Source organism: Athene cunicularia (genome assembly GCF_003259725.1).
Source record: "Athene cunicularia isolate RWA chromosome 20 unlocalized genomic scaffold, athCun1 chr20_part1, whole genome shotgun sequence".
In the NCBI taxonomy this organism is placed as follows: Eukaryota; Metazoa; Chordata; class Aves; order Strigiformes; family Strigidae; genus Athene; species Athene cunicularia.
This window is the reverse complement of record NW_020799125.1, coordinates 12,203,809-12,220,206: the sequence shown is the minus strand read 5'-3', so window position 1 is coordinate 12,220,206 and position 16,398 is coordinate 12,203,809. Positions and strand designations below refer to the sequence as shown.

Sequence of the window (16,398 nt, the reverse complement as noted above, 5' to 3'; positions counted from 1 at the left end):
TTTTTTTTTTTTTTTTTTTTTTTTTTTTTTTTATATAGCACTGCCAAACAATTTATACCGTATTTATAAATAATGGAATAAGGACACTCTTGAAGTATACTACAGCAGTGACCTTAGCAGCATTGAATGCTGGCAATGAATCTATTAAAAAGTTTTTCACTGTTGAGATTTATAGAATTGCGTCTGATTCTACAGCTCACACCATTTTTTCTCAGGGAACCTAGGCTTACAACTGTGGAAATTGATCCTTTATTAAAGAAACATTAATGAAATGTGGGGGAAAAATTCTGGAAAAAAACTGTGGAGCCTAGAGATAAACATGCTATACAGAACAGATGCCAGATGGCTGTAACTTTGGAGCCATTGCTCTCTTCTGAGATTTGACGAACAATGATTTCTGCTTTGTAAATCAAAATCTAAGTTTGTTGGTGAAGAGGAAAAGGTGATTTGACTGCTGATGCTATTCCAGCAAACATCAGTTGCAAATGTTCTTCATCTGATTTCTAAGGAGGGAAGGTCTGTCTGTGCTCTAGAGATGCAGGTGCAAAGCAACACTGGACATGACATGACCTTGCACCACTGAAGTGAGAAATTTTATTATGAATCTTTGTGATAAACTGTGCAGTTCCTATTGCTGTCAGTGCTTTCAGGAACTGATCCAACGTTTAGAAGAAGCTTTTTTGTATAATCTTGAGATGTTGTTAAGTATCAGGGTTGTGTTTGTGTCTATACAGATACGAATTAACCTTTATGTGCTTATTTTCCACACTGGATCTAACAGGTTCCCACGTTGAACACAAGCTATTAGAGACCGCTGTGGACTGTAGCTGAGACCAGAAACTAGCAATAGAGAAAAGGCGCTTTTTCTCCCCCTTTTTTTTCCTGCTTGGTCATTATCTGTAGTTTTACAGTCAGTTGTCTTGCAGTGCAAGGATTTCTAGCTCAGTGATGATGCCTATGCAAGAAATTGAGAAAACAGGAGGTCCCTCCTGTGCTTAAAAATTTCCTCTTGCTTCTACTGTGTTGGATACTATCACTCTCTCAAGTGCTTCTTTTTATTTCTGTTTATAAAGAGTTCTGCCTTCACATTTCAGTTTAATTTTCTTTGGGCCAATGAAAAATACCCCATTTGTCACTGAGAAAATTACAAAGTCAGAACCTGAATCCTGCATGTTAGCTTTATATTGCAAATATGTCAATCTCTATCATTGGCTGTCCTTGGTAAATGCCACTGAATTATGTGACCAAGAGCTATACATATATGTTATAAGAATGCTTTTGACGATAGAGCAGGGAGGAAGCTATTTTCACTTGATGATTTAAATATTCTTGTAAGGTTAAAAGTGCATCCCTTTAACAAATAGGGTCCTTCCCTATGCATGAAGTGAAAAAAGCAGCATATAGCAGTAACAAAAATGGGCAGACAAATTTTGGGTGGATCACAATATGTTGCTGGGACAGCTGTAACGCAGAGTGGACCACAAGGCTTCTGGGCTCTGAATCCCATCTCGTAATGAGACCATCTCTCTGCTGTTAAGAGAACTGGGGTTCTGAAACTTGACAAAACATTTAATCCTCAAGTCCCTGCTTCACAGCCTCTTGCAGAAATCCTATTATCCACCCTAAAGCCCTCTGCTAATTAGACCCTTGTTGGCTTCGTCAGTCATTTTATCTCTTCCCAACCTGGATTTTGTAGTTGAAGAGGGCTTGCTGACTGATCCACCAGCAGGTAAAGAGGCAAGCCACTAAAATGAGGGGTTTTTTCTTTGTAATCTGTGATATATTTTTGTCTTGTTTCTTCAGTCAGGGGTAGTTTAATGTTTCCCATTTTGGATGGGAAAGCCCCTGCAGTATATGTTGCTTACTTCAGCATTTCAAGAGTGAATAAAGGGAAGCTGTCATTTGGCTGGAGGCCACTTCTGGGTTGTTGGTATCTTTCAATGTCCGTCGGTCACCATTATTCGAAAACATTTTTAAGAGGAGTGTGGTTTGATAACACCTGTGATTTAGTGGTAACAGTGCCTGGACGCCACTGAAAATGCCAGCAGTCATTTATGGCTCAATCCGTGGCATCAATGAACAAGTCTGCAGTTTGCAATTATGTAACTGTGGGAAACCCAGTTTCTGTGGTTCTGAGTATTGTCCTATAATTATCCGGTTTTATATAAAGCAAAAGAGTTGCAAACTTCTCTCCTCCCAAGGACATTTGCAAATGTGCAAACCAGACCCGTTTTATTTACACACCTAGCCTTTCAGGGAAAATTGGTAAAGCAATTTTGTCCAAGTTTTCAAATATTTGCAGTCACTGAAATAATACGGGATCAATGTTGTTCTCAGAGAAGATTTTTCTTACAAAAAACCCCAACAACACAATTCTTTACATGACAGTAATTTCCAGAAGAAAAACTCTCTACAAATAGTAGACTGTCTCTTTAAATAATACTTTGATATTATCCAACAATTTCCCAAGTGAATGAATTGTCCTCATGAATTATACTGAACTCGCAGTTTATATTCATCTTTCTTTGTGAATCAAACTCTTTTTATTTCACTAGTAGATTAATTCAGTATGACCCACATTTGAGCAATAAACCTCATGGGTCTGATTTTGTCTTAATACTTGAAAAAGGGTTAGCAGCTACGAAATGCACCTTGTTTAATTTTGAGTTTGTACAGATACTTCTGTCTGTAGTACATCACTCAGGGAGAAGAGATTTCTGAGCCTTGTTCACTTGTTATACACGAGTATGAGGAGTAGGGATGTCAAGATGTGGGAAGTGTGAAGCAGGTAGGTAGTCGTAACTTTTCATAAAATAAGAACTACAAATTAAGTGGCAGTAGCTTCAAGCAAGTGCACAAAAATATTTATTTATTTTCCTCAGCGAAATGTATGATTAATCTATAGAGCTTGTTGTTAGACTCTTATTCCTGACTTAACAATAATTATAGGAGGAAGATCAATCTGTGGCTAATCAATGAAAGGGGTAGATGCGGCTTTTTACTTTAAAAATCTTGATATAGCTGACTGTCAGAAGCTTGAAAAGGTAAATTCTGCTTCAGAGTACCCTGGTTCTTATGTTTTGTTTGAAGTGGCCAATTTGTCACTGCTGGAAACCAAGTGTTGAGGTAGATGGACTTTTGTCTTATATTGTCCTTAAACACATTTTATCATACTTAGTGTAGATGCTTTTCAGTATCTGTTCTATGGCATTCAGATTGACTTGACAGTATTATAAATGTGTGCTTTACCAAAAGACAGGCGAAAACATGGTATGTGGAAACCTTGCCAGGATGATAGGTACCAAGAGGTACCTATGTCAGCATGCTCAGCTGGCTGGCATAGGTACCTCTTGCTTTATCTGTCCTTCTGTAAAAATACCTGGGGTAAAGGACTTCCAGGTCAGCATATGAGATAGTGAACTGGCTCTGACCCTAATCCTAGTCCCGTGGGAATGAAATACTGGGAAAGAATCAAAGTACTCTTGCAAAGGATAGTCACACCTCACAAATCTGTTAAAATACTTTTTTTTTTTTTTAAAAAAAAAGGCAAGTAAATTGGATATTGTTCTTAAAATGACTTTCAAAAGCAATACAAACAATGTAATGGATTTCCAAAAGAGGTTTGAGACGGCTCTTCCTTAAGAGAAGTGAGGCTACAGTAGAAGAGACAAGGTGCTTGGAAGGTGAGCAGGAAACACCGGCAGTAAACGCTCAGCAGGGGAGGTTATCAGAGGTGTTCCTCTAGGATATCTGCTGTGCTCTGTGGAAGGATGGTGAGAATTCATACCTGTAAAGCTGCCAATGTATTAAAGTTCTTCTAAAGAACTTTGTTTTCCTTGACCATGAACTGTCCTTCATTTTGATATCCATCTGCAGTCTGTGGCGTTTTTTTCTTGTGTATTGGGGACTCAACAGTTGTAGACTTTTCTTCTCATGTATCGTTTAAAACTGTAAAGACATATACTCATTCATCTACATATGTAGGTTAAATCAGCTGGTAAATACTGTGGTTTACTATTCTAATAAGCATCCTTCTTAGAACAGTTTGGTTTTGTATCCAATTAGAACAGCTTCATTTCACCCATATTTTTGATTAAATACAAAGTTATCAGAGCTCTTTTGTTACTGTAGTTGAACTGCAGAAGAGTAAGTCCTATGTGGCTGCTGCTGCTGGAGGCAGCACAGAGCTTCACGCATTTCCAAGTTAGGGTGTTGCGGTCTGGATGGGTGGTGGCAGTTAGATGGGTCAAAGCTGCTTGAGTGCTGTCAGACTCAGGGGAACAGTTGATACAGTTGGGGGTAAGGCCGTGTTTTAGAGGGACGGACACAGGCTGAAGGACTGGGCTGACAAGAACGTTATGAAACTTGATGTGGACCAATACAGCAATACCTGGGAAGACAGCTTGGGGGCTAACTGGCTGGGGACCAGCTCGGCGAATAGGACCTGAGGATCCTGGCAGATGGCGAGCGTAACGTGAGCCAGTGGTGCGCTCTGGAAGCAGAGGAGGCTCATGGCATCCGGGGTTGTTGTGACAGGGCCATGCCCAGCAGACAGATGGAAGTGGTTGCCCTTCATTGCCACTCACTGGGTTGTGTTGAGCATACTGTGCCCAGTTTGGGTGTCATAATATCAGAGACTAATGAACTGGAACGAGTTAATGAAGGCCATCAAGTCTGTGGGGCTGGAGCACTTCCCTGTAAGAAGAGGCTAAGGATTTACCAGGGATTGTTCAGCCTGGGGCAGGGAAGGCTTTGGGGGACCCAGCAGAGGCCCTCACGTGCCAGCAAGGCTATCGGGAATACCAAGTTAGGATCCTTACTGAAGCGAGTGTCTGGAGGATGAGAGATACAGAGTATAAGTTGAAACGAGAGGTTTTGGACTGAATATAAGGAAAAACTATGAGGGCAATGAAGCAATGGAGCAGGTTTCCCGGAGGGAATGGGCAGTCCTCCTGGGAGCTCTGTGAGACACAGTAGGTAAAAGCTCTGAGAAACCTGATCTGCCCTCATAGATGACCCTGATTTGAGCAGGGCTTGGCCTGAGGCCCATTCCAACCTGGATTATTCTGTGTTGCTTTGTTCTACCTTAATGAGGACAGATTTTAGACTTTCCTGGAGATAATGTTGCTCTTCGGAAATAAGCAAAACTGTCTAAAAATGCTCTTGCACCTGATACAGCTGCTGGAAACCCCATTCCTTTATTTTGGGAAGGAGTTTGCTCTTTAAAAGAACATTCCGTACCTGATTCTGGTTTTCAAGGTTTTAGAAATCTCGTTCTGCAGTTAAGCATTTTGACATCTTTCTTTTCAAGTTTACATTCAGTCTTTAATGGTTGCTATAATTTCACTTTTAAACAGCACAGTTCTTCAAAGCCAACACCGAAACAGCATCAGCTGAGGTCTGTCTGGTGATCACGAGGGGTTCTCAGTGGCTCATTTCTTCAGCTGTCATTTGTCAGCACACACTCATGTAATCTTAATGAACAATGTGCAAAGCCATTAAAAACTCAATTACGGCTTTCTTTTTACTGCAGACGTGAGAAAATGCAATCATAAAGTGCTGATGTGTAAACACAATAGCCACCATCTGCTTCAGAGTAGCATTTCAGCTCCAAAAAGAGGATATATGTTGCAGATGCATCAATAATAGGATGCTTATCAAGGCATCATTATGCACCAAGCAGGGGAAAAATTGAAATTTATGGCCAGCTAGAGAGCACTTCATGGTTTAATTCCCCAATTTTCAGTGGTATGTTTAATAACTATGAGAGAGTGCCGGTTTATGTTCCTGTCGTTTGAACGGATTTTTAAAAATGAATTTATTTACCGTCTTCCCATCCTCCTTGCTTCTGACTGATCCAAACATAACACATTCATTTTTGGCTATTCAGGACAAAACCAGCAAGATATTAATGAGTCTAACCTGTTGTTCCAAGAACACTAAATTTAATTGACCTGATATTCAATCTGCTTTAATGAGCAAATACTTATGTGTCCAATAAATATAAAACAGAACTTTTACACAGCGTAGATAATTTTTCCCCTGGACTCATTTTTTCAGTTCAGTGTTGACTTTATGACATCTGAACTCTCTGGATGGATGTAAACAAAACAGTGAGGCTAAATGATTTTTTTTCTACTGTTACTATTTTTCAAACTTGTGTATGCAGTGGTCTAAATAAGAGTTTCTCCAAGATACCTTTTGTTTTATTCAGGTTCTTGTCTGAAGATAATTTAAGTGGCTTTCAGTCATCCATTGATCAATAATTTCCATTTGTGACATGTTAATTCATTCCCTAGTTCTTTATATGAGTGGAAAACGTGACAAGTGGTTTGTTGGTGCCAGACCAGATTGTTATCTCTTATTTGCACATATAGGCCTATAAATTGAGAATAATTCCCATAAGCTTCAGTTCTCTGTTCTGTCTGAAGAAGGCTGTCAGTCTCTGAATCACAATATGTCACTTTTTATTAAGGATAATAAGGGAAACCATACTTGTCCTTAAAAGGCTGGTTTTGGTGGGGGTTGTGGTGGGGGTTTTTTGGGTTTTTTGTTTGTTTGTTTGATTGTTTTTTTTTTCCCTGATGGGAGCAATTTCCATGATTTCTACCTACCTCTAAGTGATTCATCCTGGCCAGACAAGCTTCCCTGGACATGGGTGTTTATAATAGGACAGTGGATCTCAGCTGTTGATTTTGGAGCATGCAGAGCAAACTTCTGAAGGTCCTAGAGGACAGGGGACGGGATATGCCTTCAAGTCCACACTGTGAAAAGAAAAATGAAAATATGTACACATGAGTATATTTGGAGGCCAGTTTCTAGAAGACAGGATATAATTTACTCATAACTGAATTTTTTAGATCGATGTGTTCTTGTATCTGATGTCAATTATAGTCCTGATGAAACTGTAAGTTTACACCCGCCTACAATGGCTGTGCTTGAGGTGTTGTTCACTATGCCTTGAGTAGCCAGGGGAAGGGTTTGTTGTGGAAGGTGCCACACTACGTCTCTGCAGAAATAAGGGATGTGGTATACTTAGTAGGTGACGAACTGATTTAAACAAGGTGTGAGTACTTTTCTCTGACGGAGACGGCATTATAAGTGGAAATGTTTCATTTTTTGCACTGTCATATAAAATAAGGCCTCTTACCAGGACTTCACTGGAGACTATTTTTTATAGTACTTTCTCCTGCATCTCTAGGAATACAGTATTAAAAAAATTCATAAGCTATAAATAAGAACTTATGAATAATTTGCATGTGACAATTGTTTGTAAGACTGTTCTTTTAGTAACTAAGACTAATTATTTTAAGTGCTTTTTGGATGGATATTTTACTTGCTCGTGTTGTCAGTCGCTAGATTCAGGCTCCATACTCTCTCTAAAATTGTCAGCAGTTGCACAAAAGGCCATTGTCATACCACGAATAGCTTGTGATTCATTTTTTTGTGGGTGGCAAAAAATAAAATTGTAATTATTGCTTTGAACTTTTTATAAAAGCTGATGTTTTTTCTCCCAGAGGAAAGCTCAGTATTTTTATACATGAATCTGTGAAAGTTAAATACTCCTTAACTTTTTCTGTTATTGAAACACTTACCTACTCCAGTGCAGTTCAAGACCATATTGTGTTAGACATAGTACCAGTACAGCTTCAGAGTAGTTATTTACAGTAGGAATCCATGTATTATCCAAATTAAAAAAAAAAAAAAAAAAAAAAAAAAAAAAAAAAAAAGTTGAGAAAGATGTGCAAAAGAAGAATGATCCAGTCAACGATGGTGCAGAAAAAATTGGTTTTCCTGGGTTCCTACTCAGTGCATCAGGCTCTCAGTCAAAAACCCAGTGCATGCACAGGAGCTCTGCTTTTTTTACTATTTTAATTGACTGCGCTATCATCTTCGAGTATGACACTGGGCAAATGTGGAACTTCTTTGTATCTTGTACTGTTTCTCAAAATGGCATTGAAATGCTGCAGGCAGCGCATCTCACAGCAGCTGCTACACTCCTCTATATGGTACTACTGTTACTCAGCAGTTTTACAGCGTCTTTCCTCCCAGATTCTCAGTAGAAGAGTGGTTCTTACAACTATTCTTGCTTTATTTGTAAGGGAAGATAAGGCAGACTATGTGTACTGACTGAGATCCTGGAAGTGAGTGTCACAGTCTTAGAAACCAGGCTGTCGGGTTTCTAGCCTGCTACCTTCATTGTCAGGCTGTGCTGCCTCTTCGAGCCTATTGGCAATTTATCTTAGGTCATAGAAACAGAATCCAAATTGCAGGCTGTCAAACTTTAGTTTATTTGGGTGGATTTTTAAGAATAGTATGTATATGGTACTCGCTGAAAAAGGGGGGTTTGTTTTTGTTTGGCTGGGAGCAGAATTAGATCAGCAGTGAACATAAGTCAGGATCCCATCTTACAGACTGATTATTAGAAATTGCAAAGTTTGGGTTCAGTTCTTATGTTTTTCAAAGTCCTTGCTGTGAATCTGGAATTTCCTGACTTGGGGCCATTTTGATTTTCAGCATAGCGAAATGACGGGATTGCCAGAGAGCATCTTGCCTATAAATTCTCGTCTTTCTTAGCACAGCCTCTTCCCCAGCTGTGCTTGCATTGTGCTTGAATTTTCCAAGGTCTCTAGAGTGTGTGTGAGTTTTTTTTAAAGATTGACTTCCTTCTGCATCCGTGCTTTTCAATCTTTTACAAAATACATATATATCATATAAACACAGGGGAAAAAACACCTTTGTGGGAGAAAGTTGCTGGTATCTTATCTGTTGATACAAATTTAGAATATATGGCTGTTCACTGCACAGAGCTGATCAAAATGTTTATCTGGCTCATCTGAGTGTCACGCTGCTATGGCATGGAATAGGGAAAAGTCAGTAGGTTAGAAGTGAGACAGGGCTTCTTGAACTCAATCTTCTGTGAACTGCAAGAGGCCAGCAGAGAAATACGTTTGTAGCATGTCTTGGCAGCAGCATCAGAACTGAGAGTGTCAAGAGGACTGCATTTGATTAAAAATTATCATGCCTGGCTGCTGACACGCAGATTTTCTCCCCCCCAGTCTCGGTATTTTCTTCCGCTTTTTCTGAGTGTGAATGTCTGTACACACATAAAGGAGATCCTTTAGACAAAATTGAATCAAATAACTCTCATAATGTTTTTTCTTATTGCTAACATTTGTCACCTTGATGCATCTGTGAAGAGATGAGTTGAGACACAATGTGCTGTAAAATAACTGCTTGATGAATCAAAATGTGAGTTCAACATCAAGTGCCATGGTTAATATGATGCAAGCTTCCAGGTTAACAAACTCATAAATTGCCTTAGTATATCTTTCCCTCCCTAAATTCAGCCTGACCTTCTCTCCTAGAAGAATAATTGTCCTTGGTGAATTATTTCTAGTTGAGATGTTGCTGTTGTTCTAAACAAGCCTAATTCATTTGGTCTCTGAAAATTGGGTTTTTCTTAACACATTACAACCTTCAAAAGTTTATAGTGCCAAGGTGGAGGGTTAACAGGTATAGATTGGCACAAAGTGGGTAGGAGCCAGGCAGGCAACCATCAGCTGCGAAGTTGGCCCGTTGTTGTAGTTTTTGCATTGAACGTGCCTTTGGGGGGTTCTGTGCTGTAGGAGAGCCTTGTTGATGCTTGAAGTGTGAATATGCTTTGGTTTAGAGGGACTGTTTTGTCACAAGGTTATGAAAAAGTAAAAACAAAATAGTGTTTTTATTTTGTTTTTAAAAATATCTAATTAAAGTATTTCTAGTTGACCCTGAATGTATTTGTGTATATGCTCTGCCATTTTAATATCCTTTCTTTCTGTTACCTAACAACAAGCATAAACTAGCTAGTTTGAGTTCTTCAGATGAATGTTTTGTTTTCTGGCTTTTAAGGGAGTCATTGACTTTTCTAATGGAACTGTTTTTACTGAAAAAGCTAATCAAAACCACACTTTCTTCTCTTTTTGCTTTCCTCTGTAGGCTCCTTCATGATGGTGAACAGCTCTGGGCGGGCATCTGGGCAGAAAGCTCACCTGCTGTTGCCTACGCTGAAGGAAAATGACACACACTGCATCGACTTCCACTATTACTTGTCCAGCAGAGACCGTTCGAGCCCCGGCTCTCTGAACGTCTACGTGAAGGTGAACGGGGGGCCACAGGGCAATCCCATATGGAATGTCTCGGGGGTTGTTACAGAAGGATGGGTGAAAGCAGAACTTGCCATCAGCACATTCTGGCCACATTTTTATCAGGTATGTGTTTGTAATATTTTTTTCTCTTTTTTCTTTGAACATAGGTATGAGCTAAACTATTAGCAACAGGTATTCTGAAAATCAAATCTAACCACCCCACCCCAATTTTTCCTGACAGAATGAATAGCATTCATATAGCAGCTTTATAGAACATATAGTATATTAATAGCAAAAGGGTTGTATAGGCATCTTGACATATTTGTTCCCGCTTCACCCTTTTTCTTCAGTTGTTGTCAGGTCACAGAGTGATGGATAGACTGCAGGGAGTCAAATTATCAGCAAGTTAAAACCCACTTGTTTATCATGAAATTGGCACATAAACAGACTTATATTGGCACTTTCCATGGCACTATGGAAATGTAAATACAACTGAGCGTCTAGATGTTTAACTATCTCTGCATAAATTTGCCTGAACTATTTTTGGCCCTTGGTTGGTTCCATAAGAAGGAACATTTGTTCACTCAGCTTTGCATCTGGGCTTTTCCTGTGCCCATATGAGGGGTGTATGTACATAAGCTACTAATAAAATCGTTTACCATGTTATCAGCATGAGTATACTCTTCACCAGATCCCACATTCCTCCTCTTTTTAGCACTGCTTGTAACATAGTTTTACTTGTTCCGTTAGGAAATGTATTTTTTTCTTAAGAAGCACGAAGTTGAGGAATGTAGTGGGTAAGTTGGTTTTCAGTTATATTAATTTTACAGCTACTTATTAGTTGTCCACTTCAAACTTCATGTTCATGACTTTGCAGTCATTGTTTTAGTTTTAATTAGATGAGATTGCACACAATGGACTCACATACTTCTTGTTAGGTGTTGAACGTGTGTTTTTGTCTTGGTTTATATTCAAGACCAAAAAAAGCCAACCTGGGAGATAATTGTATTCTAAACCTTGCAGGAAAAGCTGGTGTACATATACTAATAAAATACATGAGTGAGATAGGAATTAAGAGAATAAACTATGAAAAGGCAGAAAACAATCCATGGATAGAAAACAGCACATAGAAGATCTTGCTTTTTTTTTTTTTTTCTTGTTAATAGCTTGGTAAGAGATCTATAAAATCTGAGCTGAAGTAGAATACTTTAATGTTCTGCCTCTGAAAAAGAGTTGGGGATATCAGCAGAATACAGAGCACACTGCAGGGTGAGAGGAAGGGATAAAGAGATGCAAATGTGTGGAAAGTGGTGTTTTAAGGGCTGTGCGCAACTTTTCACTTGTTCTGAAGTCATATAAAAGTGCTTATACTACATTCATAATTACATGAACCTGGTTACAAACCAGAATTTGCTTCATAGTAGGTGCTGCACAGAGATAACAGAAATGAACTTTCACCCAGATAATCAGTGCTTGAAAAACCTGGAAAAGACAGTCTGATCTCACATTAAGAGAGATCCTACTCTTAGATATACCGGTAGTAGACTTCCTGAGCCTTACTTATTACTTTTGCAAGTCCTTTTGAGGTCAAGTTTGCTTTCCGTGAGAAAAAAATCCTCTAAATCAAACAAGAATTTTTCACTGCAGCGCAAAAATGAACAGATTGGAAGCCAGCACTAACTGCCTAGGAGTAGTTCCTTCCTAGAAAATGCAAGGTTCGTCTTTTTACTTTTGATGAACAGGGATGATATTTCCTTCTGCTTATATTTGTATTCTAACTCCTTAAGTGTGGCTTTCAAAATTTGAGATCTCTCCCACTATTGTGGGGGATCTAATAGACTGATCTGTCATCAGTTGCTGATTTTATAAACCATCTTCTGTTGATGGTCTACAGTCCTGTAGGTCTCTACATTTAATCAAGGTTTTGGTTTGTTTTAAATAAAGGAAAAAAGAAAACTTCAAGCTTGCAAAAGTGAAGACGAAAACACAGTGAAGGACTTAGTTGGAATTACTGTTATTTGGGCAGCCTAAAGTAACACTTTGGCTAAAGGAGTTCAGAGGTGGCCGGATGACAAAAGCTTGTGTGTACTGCTGCCTAGGGAGTATCTCATTTGACACTTACAATGTGGGATGTGCCATTGGAGTGTTACTTGTCAGTTTTAAATCAAAATGGCACACATAGAGAGCTTCTTGTACGGTAGAGGCCTGAAGGCATGTTCTGTATTTCAAAACCAACAGGTAACACAGGAAAAGAAAAGAAAAAAAAAAAGCATTTTTCCTTAAATTAAATCTGTGTCATGCAAAATATGGGTTATTCTCTCAATGCGCAGAAACCACACCATCTTGAATTGCAGTGTGTGTGCTGCAAATTCAGTCAGGCAAAAGATTGGAAACTCTCTGCCCTGGGTCTGAGGCTTCGAGAAGTAGTTTGAGCTTTGGAGATTTGACTAGTGGAACACTAGTAACCAAACCAATTGCCAGAGGTTGTGTTTTAGGTCTGGCAGTTCTGTGCAAGGGTCATAGGAGTCATCTGGATCCAAAACCACTCTGCTGAGATATAAACATGGGAATGGTGGAGATTTATAATGTCTCCCCAGAGTTACTTGGACTTGGACTCCCAGCCTGCAAATGTTTTTAGTGTAGTGAGAAAAAGCCATAATAGTTCTTGGAGAAAGGTAATACATGTAGTCTTGAATTACTGCTTGCCATAAGGATGAACTTAGTCCCAGAATGCACCAAGGGCAACACTAAAGTCTGCCAGAAAGAGTTTTTTTGATATATAGCAAGGAACATTATTGATCCATGCCTGAAGAAAACTGTTGTACCACAACAGATGAGCCAGGCTACGTTGCTAACACAGACATTGTTGGTGTATAGCAGCAGTGAAATGTAGGATTGTTTATTGGTAAGGAAACATGAAATGACTTAGTATTTGGAGTTCCAGGAGCATTTGAGAACTTTTTTAAAGAGTAAAGCTTTGCATTTTGTCAAGTATATTAATTTTTAGAAAAGTTCCTTAAGTGTAAAACATTGTTAAATGCCTATGTCTCAACTATTATACTACATTTCCCACTGAAGTTAAAGGGACATGAGACATATTCAGTGTGAAGTTTGCAGAACTGGGCACTATAAACATGGATTCCTGCTCTTTCCTCTTGGGTCTCAGTTCCCTGTTTTCAGGAAAATATGGGTGCTTCTGTGCTTCTTGCTTAGATTGGGCTGAGATGCTGCAAAATACAGAAAAAGACAACAATGTGGAAGTTTGAACTGGGAAATAACAAGAGTTTCTGAGTGTAAAGTGGAACAGATAATAAAATAGTCTGTCAAATTGTGTGAAATGAGAGGAATCCTTCACTCCTTTCAGTGGATTCTACATGAGATTTTTAGGAGCTGACTTGGTTGTTACCAGTTTAAGTTGTGTTGTGCTGTATTAAAGACTCTGCACATGTTGGTAATTAACAGAGGACAATTCTTTATGTATCAGTGCTTACTTTTGCCATGCACTAATAGGTAATGCCAGTGTCTTTCTTGGAGAACTTTTTTGTCCAAGTTCTTGACTTGCAAGAAATTCAGAATTAGTTCGTTGTGGCTTGTGGCTATTCACAAATGAAAAACTTAAATAAGATTTTGTAGCTGTAATGTTTCGCTTCAAGTCTGAAGGGAGTTGCAATAGCTGTTTACACGACCTTGCCAATAAGTGTAATTTTTGTCACAAATGAAATTTCATTTCTAAAATAAATTATTTCTGTACTAAGGACTTGCATTATACTCTATATTATACAGTCCCTAAAAAGCCTGTCAAGAACTTTGATAACACAATACACTTGTTGCAGCATTTTGGATTATTTTATCTTCCAGAGACTTGCTTCCTCCTGTTGTTCCTTGGACAGCCTGGTTTTTGGCCACCTTCCTCAATGTAGAACATTGTTTCTACATATTGTTACCACTTGAGCTTCTCTTAGCTTATATCTTTGCCTATTAATTTTTGTGTTCTACCTGGTTTTATCATGTCTTTTTCTCTAATGGATGTATTTCAGAAGATCTCACATTTGGGTGTGTTTTGAATTGAGGGAGCAGATCTTAGCAAGTCATGGAAACATGAGTAAAAACTATATTCCAGAAGCCCAAATGCAAAGCAAAATGATTAACAGAAATTCTGTACTTATGAATGACATATTTGTCTACTTTCCTAGCCAGGGCATGCAGTGATCAACATTTGGACAGTTGAATCTTTTACTGTATTAAATCTTCTGATGAAGGAGTTGAAGAAGAGACTAACCAGTGACAGACTGGGGATACCAGTCTGTTATTTATAATGAAAATAGGTGTTGAAAACTGGCTTTAAGTAGTAAATTTTGTGTTCTAGTAATGGGTTTTAGTGGTTACAAATTACTGAAATACTTTCTTCTACAAAACAAATAGCTGCACTAGAAGACTGCTCTAATAGTAATAACTGTGCCAGCTGAAAATGTTAATTAACTCTGTCTATGAAAACATTATTGTATACTCATGCAAAAATGAGCAATTTAATATAGTGTGAACATTAGTTTGGGACGAGGGAATGAAACTGGGGACATGCCTTTCACTTGCAGAGGACAGCATCCATTACATCTCCACCCTTTTTTTTTTAAAAAAAAAACCAAAACAAAACAGCAAAGGAGAGCCCTTCATTCCTTTGGAATCACTAACTTGTGAGGTAGCATTACCAAGATGTTAAATAATCAGTCTGCTTTTTTTTTTTTTTTTTTTTTTTTTTTTTATAGAATCATAGAATATCTCAGGTTGGAAGGGACCCATAAGGATCATCAAATCCAACTTCCTGCTCCTCACAGGACTACCGAAAACTAAACCATATGTTGAGGAGCATTGTCCAGATGCTCTTTGAGCTGACAGGCTTTGTGCCATGAACACTTCCCTGGGGAGCCTGTTCTAGGGACCAGCCACCCTCCCAGTGAAGAACCTCTTCCTGATGTCCAACCTGAACTTCCCCTGATGCAACTTCATCCCATTTCTTGTCCTGTCATCAGAGAGAGGAGATGGGCACTTCCCCTCCACTGCCCTCCTTGAGGAGGTTGCAGACTGCTATGAGGGCACAGTCTACAACTCATGTCCTAATGATCTTTAATTGATGGGCAAACTGCACGTACTTAGTACTATTTTCTCCTGAATTTTTAGTTAGATTTTATGGCAGTAATTAACTTACTTTTATTGATCTCTTTATCAGTTTTGTTGGCTTCCCCCCGATTTTCAGATAGCCTGTATAGTTTTAGTAACAGGATACTTTGTATTGGGGCAGTTTTCCAGGTAAAATCACAAAGCCATAGGGAAGAATTAGATTTTTGTTCATCTGTAATTGAGTATCTGCCTATTCAGACCTAGATTAGTGGAACACTTTCATTATTTGGATACATCAATAAAACAGAAAGTGCTAGTCGTGTACCATTAATGTAGAGAAATACTACATGTGGTTTTTAAGAATATTCGTTCTCAGACCATGTCACTTCAATCCAGGGAAAGGCAGAAACAACTTTATTGTATCTGAGAGAATCTTATTTCAGCCCAGTAACTAGAATCCAGGGTCATCTCTTGCTTGTAATTTGCTTTCTAATATTGCACTGGCATGCATGTCAAATCAAGGTTTTCTCGAGATGAATCCATGGAGGGTTATTGATTCAATAAGAGAATTTTCTCTCATGTGCAGCATTCTCCAACTTTCCAAGGCATGCTATAAGAAGAAGATGTCAGATGATTATCCACTTAATGTTCTTGGACTGGTGCTTAAAGTGAATATAGTTTCATATATACACAGGGTATTTTGTGCTCTTCCAAATGAAAGAAGCACGTAGTTGTGTCTAATCCTAATGAATGTTGCTCTATCTTTTTGTTTTCCCTGTCAAACAGATTTTCAATGTTTGGTGTGCATGTACGTGCTGAATTGCCTTGGTATTCTTCATTATTAATGATGAAATGCCTTGAATGACTTAGACTTTGGAATAAGAGCAGAATATGGTGACTGGCCAAATAACTAGTATAGCTATTCTTTTTAAGAAAACTTTTTCATATTTTGTATTTCAGGTGATATTTGAATCTGTCTCTTTGAAAGGACATCCAGGGTACATCGCTGTGGATGAAGTCAGAGTTCTTGCCCATCCATGCAGTGAGCACTCTGTTTTTCTAACTGTATCAATGTGTTATACACCAGGCTTTACGGTGTAAAGCAGTCATTTACTCACTTTGGTCAGCACTAAAATGTCTTCTTATATCCCTCTGA

The 16,398-nt window shown here is 38.6% G+C and overlaps 1 protein-coding gene across 3 annotated transcripts in view; it reads left to right on the top strand.

Moving 5' to 3' along the window:
* Positions 1–16,398, top strand: part of PTPRT (protein tyrosine phosphatase, receptor type T) — a 338,779-nt gene that overhangs the window by 39,771 nt on the left and 282,610 nt on the right. For all 3 annotated transcript variants that reach the window (XM_026862069.1, XM_026862068.1, XM_026862067.1), the window contains exons 2-3: positions 9,979–10,250; positions 16,203–16,284. In XM_026862069.1, the coding sequence (XP_026717870.1) occupies positions 9,979–10,250; positions 16,203–16,284 (354 nt within the window). The remainder of the gene's footprint in view (positions 1–9,978; positions 10,251–16,202; positions 16,285–16,398) is intronic.